A 9,637-nucleotide genomic window follows, 5' to 3' on the forward strand; every position below is an offset into this window, starting at 1 on the left:
GATGGTGAGGAGGGGGTTGTGCTCCGAGACCCCAGACCACCCCCCCATCACGTTCTGCATCCCCGCATCCCCCCCCCCCCGCTCTGATAGACACGGCTGCGGTGATGATGTCACAGTTCTGACGTCAGAGCCAAACCGTGACGTCACTCCCCATCCCGTGACCTCCCTCCCCCCCCCAGTGATGTCAGCAGTCACGATTACGACATCGCCCCCCCCGATGAGGAGGAGGGATGGGGGGGGGTCGGGGGGGCTGCATGGGGGTCGCCGCCGCCCCAGCTCTTGGGGGGCGGTGCGGATGTTCCCGGTTGGGGCCGCTTTTTGGGTTCCGGGGCTCCTCGGGCGGCCGCGGTCCCGGCGGCCCCCCCGGTGTTGGCGGTACCGACGGGGCGGCAGCGGCCCCTGGTGGCCCCGCACGGACCCCGCACCGCCGGGGTTGCGTGTGGGGGGGGCTGCTTCCCCCCCACCCCCCACCCCCCCCATCTCGACCCCGCAGTTCGCAGCCCCGCACAAGCCCGGGGTTGAAGGGGGGGCCTGTTTGGGGGGGGGGGGGGGTCATCAGCGGGGTCTGCAGCCCCGTTGGGGCCGAACGGGCGCTGGAACACCGATGGGGGCCCGGGGGGTCGCGTGTGGAGCCCACCCGCGGGGCGGTGTTTCTATTGCGGCCCTTGGGGGACCGTGACCCACCCGCGAGGTCACCCGACGTGCGGTGCGGTCTCCGGTTCGGCCCCGGGGAGCCGCAGGGCCGCCCCCCCCCACATTCACCCCCCCCGTGCGCCCCGCGCGTCTCCTCCCCCTTCCTGGCCTCGGCGCTTTCCGCCGGAGCGGGGCCAACCCCGCAGCCCGGCCGCGCCCGCACCGCCATGCACTGAGGGCCCCGGGCCCGGCCCGGCCCTTCCGAGCGGCCCCCCCCGCAGGTAACGACGCCGTGGGGCGGGGGGGGACGCCGGGACGCCGCGACCGGAGGGGCTGCGCCGGTACCGGGAGGGAGGGGCGGGTCCGAACGGGAAGGGCCGAGCGCGGCCCAAATGAGCCCGGGACGCAACCGGGTCGGATCGGGGGGGTCCGTCCCGCAGTTCACGGCCGAGGGAGCCCCACAACGGGGTGGGGGGGGAGCGGCAGAAGGAGTCTGCGGGGGCCGAGTCCGGGCGTGCGGGAAGGGGGAAGTGGGCGCCGCAGCCCCGTTCCGGTCCGTCCCGTCGGTGCGGGAGCTCCGCTTCTGCGCTTCTCCGCTTCTCGGAGGCGATGCCGGGAGCGGGAGGGGCCGCGGGGGGGCGAGGGGCTCCTCTGGGGGTTGGGGGTGGGGGGTGGGGGTGGGCACGCAGCACGAGCGCTGCGGGAGAACGGAGGCAGCGGGAGCGGCGCGGAGGACGCTGCGCGTTGGACGCGGCCCCGCAGCTGTCGGGGTCCGTCGGGCTCCCGCAGCCCCCCGGTGCGGTCCCGGTGCGGTCCCGGTGCAGGTGGACGCGGTGCGGGCGCTGACAGGTGCTCGGGCCCAAAGTCCGCGGCTCCGCGCTGCCGACGGGGCGTACGGAAGGAGCGCGGCCCGATGGGAGCGCAGAGGTGCGCGGTTCGGAGCTCCCGCAACGCCTCCGGGACCCCCCCGGTAATAACGGGGCGGGGGGGCGAGGCCTCGGGCCGGGCTGCGTTCGTGCACCGGAACCGGAGGAAGCCGCTCTTTTGACTCCGCACCGGGGGCGGAATCGCTGCGCTCTGCGGGTTCCCCTCCCCGCCGCGTCCCACCGCAACCCCGCGGTGCGGGGCGGACCCCGCGGCCTCCTCGGCCGCTTCTCCGCTTCCTCTCCCGTTGGCCGAACGAACACCACGTGGCCGTCGGTGCCGCAACGCTGCAGGAAGCGAAGGGACGGCGCGGCTCCGGGATGGCCGCGGTGCGGGAGGAGGAAAGCGATGGGACGGGCAGGAAGAGCGGCACGGCTGCGCCGGGGGAGCTGCGGGGATGGAGCCAGCGGGGCCGGGCCTGGCCGGGAGATGCCGGGGGCAGGAGGAGGAGCGCAGCATCGCCGCGGATCGGAGCGGATCCGGGCATGTCCCGCTGGAGGAGCAGCAGCAGCAGCTGCCTCCGTGCGCTCAGCGGAAAAACGGGTTCTAATGGGGAGCTGGGAACCGCGTCCCGGTTCGCTCCCGTGCGACCCGGCACAGCCCGCCGTGCGGCCGAGCGGCCGTGGGGTGCGTGTGCCCCGGTACCGAACAGCTCCGCGCTCTGATGTTGTCCCGGTGTCGCATCTCTTCCTTCCCTCCGCTCTGGGTTCATCCCTGCTCCTCAGCTCTGCTGTGGGCTGAGCGTTGTGGGGTGGCCGTGGGGTCCTCCCCGTGCCGGCCCCACATCTCGCTGCGCCTCCCTTGGGGGGGGGGGGGGGGATGGGGAGCAGCTCAGCGCCGCATCCTACAGGGCCGGGGTTGGGGTTCCCAAAAGCAGCTCCCAAATCACAGCCTCCTCCGCTTCCCTCCCCCGTGACTTTTGCCGTCCCTCCCCCCCGGCACATCCCCCTTTGTACCGTCCCCCTTTGTGGGAGGCTCCGGGATCCCTCGGAGCTGAAAGGAAACAGGGAAACTGAGGCACGGCCGCCGGCGTCGCCCCGGGTCTTCCTGCTCCTCCTCCGGGCAGCGGGTTCAAGGCGGCCCGATCCCATGGGATGGACACAGCGCGGAGCCCTCGGCGTCCCCTCCCCGCAGGTGACTCTTCCCACCATGTCCCTTTGGAGCATCGTTTCCCAGATGGCGCCGGAGGAGTTCGGCGGAATCTTCGCGGAGTTCCCCCGCAACCTGCGCTGCGTCCTGGGCGAGTGGCTGGAGAACCAGCCCTGGTGAGAGCCCGGAGGGGGGGCAGCCCGACCCGGCTCCGTCCCAACCCGGATAAGGGCGCACGGAGGGGGGGGAGGAGGTGGCGCCGTGGGGTCGGTGCCCGGATGGGGGTGGGCACGTTGGTTGGGTCTGGGGGCTCTGAGTGTAGGCGGGGGGGTGAGGCGGTGGGGCCGGGCAGCAATGGGGTTTTGCTCCGTGCCCACCCGGCTCCTCTGCCCCACAGGGAGTTCATCCACGGCCCGGACACGTTCTGCTCCAGCGTAGCACAGGGGCTGCTCTCTGCAATGCTGGACAGGCTGCGCAGCGCCGGCGGGGACGGACAGCAGCGCCACATCCTGCAGCAGATCAGCAGCATTGAGGTGCTGGGCTCCTCTATGTGTGTGTGTCCCCCCACATCCCACAGACCCCCTGCAGCCCCACAGCGCCCCCCCCACGCCGGCAGCTGGCCGCCCCACAGCTCCCATCCCCCGTTGTCTGTCGGGTCTCCCCTTGGTCCCTTTGTGTGCGCGGCGCTTCTCCTCATCCTCCTCCTGAGCGCTGAGTTCTGCTGCTCTCTGTCTCTCTCTCCCACCTCTTGAACTGCAGATCAACCCCTGCGCTCTGTGCTGCTGCGAAGCTCTGTGTGTGGGGGCTGCTTGGTGCTCCTCCCACCCCCCCCAAGCCCGGCTCAGTTCGGGCTGAAAGCTCCTCCTTTGGGTAACACTTTCCATGTACGTTTGGGATGGGGGTCAGCTTTCCTTGCAGCTCTTTGGGTACGGGGGCAGCCTTTGGGTGATGCTGCTGCTGCTTGCTTTGGGGGACGTGCAGATGTGGCAGCCTTTCCTTCACTCAGAGCCTTCACCTGGGGACAGAGCCCTGGATTGCGTCCCTATAAACAGGCAATGGGGCTGGGATGGGGCCCTGCATTGATGTGGGCAGCGCGCAGCCCGGCTTCCCTTTGTGCCCTTGGGGTTCCACCCCACATTGAACACAGCCGGAGGAGTGGAGCCAACAGGGAAATTCCTCCCCAGGTTCAGTGGAAGGCGCTGATTCACTGGGAAAGGGCTGGATGGGATGGGCCTGCCCCGCTGCAACACTGACATGTTGGGGGGGGGGAGATACAGGAGTGGGGCTGTGGGATTCGGGTTCGGTTTGGCTGCAATTGGAAAGCACATCTCGGAGCCCCATGTGTTGGATCACAGACCCATCCGAGCCTGGCTCCGTGCTGGGGCTGCATAGATGGGTTGTGTACCCCCAGTGCCCCCATCCCACCCCTCCCATGACACCCTTGGGTGCTCATATGGGTGTCCATTGGGTGCCTGTATAGGATCTTTATGGGATCCAAACCATGATGAGAGCCCATTGGGTGCCTGTATGGGACCTTTATGGGAACCAAACCTTGATGAGAGCCCATTGGGTGCCTGTATGGGACCTTTATGGACCCAAACCTTGATGGGTGCCCATTGGGTGCCTGTATGGGATCATTATGGGACCCAAACCACCATGGGTGCCCATTGGGTGCCTGTATGGGATCTTTATGGGACCCAAACCACCATGGATGCCCATTGGGTGCCTGTATGGGATCATTATGGGACCCAAACCACCATGGGTGCCCATTGGGTGCCTGTATGGGACCTTTATGGGATCCAAACCAGATGGGAACCCCCCGCTCCTGCAGGGCACATACCGGCACGACCCCATGCGCTTGGTGACCATCCTGAGGGCCATCCTGGAAGGCGAGAAGGCCGCCGTGCTACGGAGGGTGCGTACCCCCCCATTCCCCCCCCATCCTCCCTGTGCCACTCGGGGGTCCTCCCACTCACCATGTGTGTCCCCCCCCCCAACCCAGGACCGTCACCTGCCCCTCAGCTTCCACCGACGGCAGGAGGAGCTGAAATTCAGTCTGGGGCTGCGACGGCTGCAGCACCGCGTGCGGGAGGTGCAGGCAATGAGGGAATGCAGGGCAGCACCGGGGGACGGCCCTGCAGGTGAGGGGTTGTACAGGGGGGTCTTGGGGGGGCAGATGGTTACGCTGCAATACTGATGGGGTCACCTTCTGTTCATCCACAGTGCGGGACCCACAGCTGAAATCAGAAGGGAAAGCGTCAGACAGGGTAGGTGGGGCGGGTGGGGTTGGCGTGTGGGGCTCAGTGGGCTCGGTGCCCCCCCCCCAACACACACAGTCCCCTTCCCAGGAGCTGCCCACCCTCCTCCTGGAGGCCACTAAGGAGCTGGAGGCTGCCAGGCAGCAGGTCCTGAAGCGCATCCAGATCTGGAAGAGGCAGCAGCAGCTGGCAGGGAACGGGGCGCTCTTCGAGGAGAACCTCACACCGCTGCAGAAACGGTGGGGGGGGCTTCGAGGGACCTACAAGACCCCCCCCCCTTATCATGCCATGGGGGCGATGTGGGCTCAGGGCATCCATTGGTGGTGGTTTCTTGCAGGTGTGAAGGTTTGGTGGAGGTTCATTTCCAGCTGCACCAACAGGTGATGGTGGCGGGCGCAGAGCTGGGGCAGAACTGCTGGCACAATTGCTGGAGAGGCTCAACGAGGTTCTGTCCAGCTTGGTCCGGAGGTGACGCCTGGAGATGGGGCTGCGGGGGGGGGGTTGGGGCAGAGCTCAAGGGGGGGGGGGTAAGGGGGAGCAGCAGGGGCTGGAGCAGAGCTTGGTGCCCCCCCCCCCATTCAGCTCCTTCCTGGTGGAGAAGCAGCCCCCCCAGGTGCTGAAGACACAGACCAAGTTCCAGGCCAGCGTCCGCTTCTTGCTGGGCCCGCAGCTGCTGCAGGCGTCCCCCAAACCCTGCATGGTGCGTGCAGACATGGTGACGGAGAAACAGGCCAGGGAGCTGGCACACAGCTCTTACAGCAGCACCCTGAGGTGAGCAGAGCACCTGGTGTGACCCCCCCCCACCCAATAGCACTGTATCAACCCGGCTGTGACCCCCCCCCACCCAATAGCACTGTATCAACCCGGCTGTGACCCCCCCCCACCCAATAGCACTGTATCAACCCGGCTGCGACCCCCCCCCCACCCAATAGCACTGTATCAACCCAGCTGCGACCCCCCCCCCACCCAATAGCACTGTATCAACCTTACATCCCCCCCCCCCCCCCAAGTGAAAGCACCGGGGAGATCGTGCACAACGTGGTGGCTTTGGAAACCAACCCGGGCAGCGGGACCTGCAGTGCCAACTTCAAGAACGTGGTGAGGGGCTGCACTGAGGACTGAAGGGGGGTCCTGAGGGGGGTGGGGGTGCTGGACCACTAAGACCCCTCCCACCCCCCCGTCCTGTATTTAGATGCTGAAGAAGATAAAGCGCTGCGAGAGGAAGGGCTCCGAGTCGGTGACGGAGGAGAAATGTGCTGTGCTGTTCAGCTGCACCGTGGGGCTCAACCCTGGAGGGACCAGCATGAGGCTGCAGGTGGGCAGCACTGAGGGGAGGGGGGTTATGGGGGGGGGGCTGCAAAGCTGTGGGGCTGAAGCTGAGCGTTGTGTGTCCCCCCCCCTCAAATAAACAGGTCCTGTCCCTCCCCATCGTGGTCATCGTCCATGGCAATCAGGACAACAACGCCAAAGCCACCGTGCTGTGGGATAACGCCTTCTCTGAGATTGTGAGCACAATGTGGGGGGGGGGCACAGCAGGGTGAGATGCACTGATACCGATTGACCCCCCCCCTCTATATACACACACACATACAGGAGCGGGTGCCCTTCGTGGTGGCTGAGCGTGTCCCCTGGGAGAAGATGTGTGAGACCCTGAACCTGAAGTTCATGGCCGAGGTGCAAACCAGCAAAGGGCTCATCAAGGATCATTACTTCTTCCTGGCCCAAAAGATCTTCAATGACCACAGTGCCACCCCAGACGACTTCCAGAACCGCAGCGTCTCCTGGGCACAGTTTAATAAGGTCTGGGTTGGGGGGGGGCGCTGTGCTATGGGGGTAGGGGGGGGGTCAGTGTTGGCTTTGGGACCCTCACAGCCCTGCTCTGCACCAGGAGATCCTGCCTGGCCGGGGTTTCACCTTCTGGCAGTGGTTCGATGGAGTCCTGGACCTCACCAAGCGCTGCTTGAAGAGCTACTGGTCGGACGGGTGGGTGCTGGGATGGAGCAAGGGGGCGGGGGGGGGGGGCGGGCTCTGTGTCCACCTGTCCGTCAACGCCGTCCGTCCGTCCCTATAGGCTGATCATCGGCTTCATCAGCAAGCAGTACGTGTGCAAGCTGCTGAGCACGGAACCCGACGGGACCTTCCTGCTTCGCTTCAGCGATTCCGAGATCGGGGGGGTCACCATCGCTCACGTCATCCGCGGGAAGGACGGTGAGCTGAGACGGGGCTGCCCCACACGTCGGATGTGGGGGCAGAGATGCAGTTTTGTGCCCCCCCCCCCCCCCCCATCCGTCCCATAGGGTCCAGCCAGGTGGAGAACATCCAGCCTTTCTCCGCTAAGGATCTCTCCATTCGTTCCTTGGGGACCGGATCCGCGACCTCAGGCAGCTGCGCAACCTCTACCCCAACATCCCCAAGGATCAGGCGTTTGGCTGCCACTACAACAGTGAGCCATAGGGGGGGGGGCGAGGGGGGGGGTCCCACGGTGTGTGGGCAGAGCTCAGAGCCCTCCCCTTTCCTACAGAGGAGCAGACAGGGAAGGATGGACGGGGCTACGTCTCCACCGCCATCAAAATGACAGTGGAAAGCGAGAGGTGGGAGCAGGGAGAGAAGTGGGGGGGGGGGGGGGGGGATGACAAAGGATGGGGGGGGGCAAAAAACCAACCTGGGATGAGGGGGGGGGGGAGACAAAGGATGGGGGGGGGGGCAAAAACCAACCTGGGATGGGGGGGGGCAAAAACCAACCTGGGATGGGGGTGGGGGGGGTGGTTCTGAGGGAATCCCTTCCCCCCCCCCTTCACACTCATCTCCATCTGCACTTCTTGCAGGGACCAACCGCCCCAGAGCGCTGCAGGGGGGGGTCCTGAGGCTGCGCAGCCCCCCCTGTTTGCCCTCCCTGTGTTACAACCCGAGTTGCAGCCCGAGAACATGCTGAGCCCCATCTGGTGAGTGCCCTGCAGAATGATGGGGGGGGGGCTGCAGAAAACCCCCTCCTGCTGAGCCCAACTCCTCACTGCCCCGTTTGCCCTTGCAGCCCCCCCCGCCCCGTTCTGCCCCCAGCCCATGGGCAGTTACCCCCCAGGGGAGAGCAGCATCAGCACAGTGGTCACCGAGAGCCTCCACTCCTCCTTCCCCAGGTAAGAGCGGTGCCTTGGGGGGGGGGGGGGGGGGAAACAACCTCACCCCCCACCTCATCATGCCCTGCATCCCCCACAGCCCCAGGCCCGATGCTCTCCTCACCCCCTCTGGTGATGGACCCCTCCATGTCCCCGCTGCCAGGACCCCTTCCGGAGCCCCATGTAAGACCTGGGGGGGTGGGCACCCACCGGGACATGATGCCCCTCCAACCCCCAAACCAAGGGCTTCCCTGTGATGGACATCTCCATGGAGATGTCCCATGCCACCACCACCCCCCCCCCTCCAGCCCCTCTCCCCCCTTTTTGCCCCCCCAGGAACTTTCTGCCCAACCAGTTTCTGCCTGGGGAGGGTCCCCCCCATCTGATACCCGGGGGTCCCTCCCCTGAACCCCGAGATGAGGAGATGCCAGAGCTTGGTCCCTTCGAAGCCATCAACACAGCACTGCAGAGCTCCCCGAGGTGGTAAGTGCTTGAAGGGGGGGGGGGGGCACAATGGAGGGGGGGGGGGGGGGCACAATGCAGGGGGGGGGGGGGAGCACAATGCAGGGTTGGGGGCATCCCGAGTGACCTCCCTGCCCATCAACCCCCCCCCCCCCCCCAGGCTGCCTCCCAGCACAGAGCTGCCCCCTGGCTCCGAGTTCGATCAGTTCCTGCAGGAGATGTCTATGGAGGACCCCACGTTGTGCCCCCCTTCGCGCCCCCCCCGCAGCGCAGCGCTTACCCCAACCTCACCGCATCCTGCTGGGGGTTGGGGGAGTCCCGCTGGGATGACAGCGTCCGCCCAGGGCACGTGTGAGGGGTGGGACATCGCGCTGTGCCCCCCCCCCCACATACACACACACACACACAAACCGCCCCATTGAGTTGCACGGACTTGGCACGAATTGCGCAGGGGGGGGTGTTTGTTGGCTGGGGGGGCTGGGGGGGGGGGGGGCACAGCGTTTGGATACCACTCTGTCCCCCTTCCCCCCCCCCCCCCCGTGCACACGCTGCACTTTGGAGCACAGAGAGACACGGCCCCAGGTGTTGGGGGGGGGGTTTCCCATCCCCTATGGGGGTGCCCATAGGCTCACACGGTGACCCCCCCCCACATCACCACCCCCCAACCCACACAGCGGGGCTCAGCTCTGCGGGGACCGTGATGATTCATTCTTAGCGGGGGGGGCAGCAGGGCTGTGCCAGCCAGGAGGAGACCCCCCCCCCCTCAAAGGGCCACAAAGCCCCCCCCACACCCAGGACTTCCTTTGGGGTCTGTGTGCTGCCCCCCTCTCCCCCCATCCCAGCCCAGAGCAGGGTATAAGGAGTGTTTAGAGGGGGGGGGTGGGGAATAGGGGGGGTCTTGGGGGGGGGGGGGGGGGGCAGGACTATAAGCCGTAAAATAAAGTTTTATTCCAAAATAACAAAATAAATAATCTACTGTACACGTTACAAAGGAATCGTCGCTAATGCTCTAAAAAGACACCACGCAGTCCTATGGGGGGGGGGGGGGACCCCGGGATGGGGGGGGGGGGGGGGGGGGGCACAGCATCCCAGCGCCCGTCCAACAGCTGCAATGCGCTGGGGGGGGGGGGGGGAACCGGTGTGACCCCTCCCCATCAA

General features: G+C 66.7%; 1 protein-coding gene across 1 annotated transcript; it reads left to right on the forward strand.

The window, feature by feature from the left end:
• Positions 1-554: 554 nt before the first annotated feature.
• STAT6 (signal transducer and activator of transcription 6) lies at positions 555-9,353 on the forward strand. The gene is given in 26 exon segments (XM_072358109.1): positions 555-914; positions 2,692-2,822; positions 3,044-3,179; positions 4,478-4,561; positions 4,649-4,787; positions 4,870-4,913; positions 4,995-5,143; positions 5,242-5,306; positions 5,309-5,372; positions 5,487-5,675; positions 5,915-6,002; positions 6,097-6,219; positions 6,317-6,409; positions 6,498-6,704; positions 6,793-6,887; positions 6,976-7,112; positions 7,202-7,255; positions 7,258-7,347; positions 7,426-7,495; positions 7,730-7,846; positions 7,937-8,038; positions 8,119-8,167; positions 8,169-8,200; positions 8,354-8,500; positions 8,640-8,725; positions 8,728-9,353. Coding segments are annotated over 25 exon segments (2,583 nt in total). The 5' UTR covers positions 555-914; positions 2,692-2,706; the 3' UTR covers positions 8,835-9,353.
• Positions 9,354-9,637: the final 284 nt, after the last annotated feature.

The sequence above is a fragment of the Excalfactoria chinensis genome, chromosome 28 (assembly GCF_039878825.1).
Source record: "Excalfactoria chinensis isolate bCotChi1 chromosome 28, bCotChi1.hap2, whole genome shotgun sequence".
Taxonomy (NCBI): Eukaryota; Metazoa; Chordata; class Aves; order Galliformes; family Phasianidae; genus Excalfactoria; species Excalfactoria chinensis.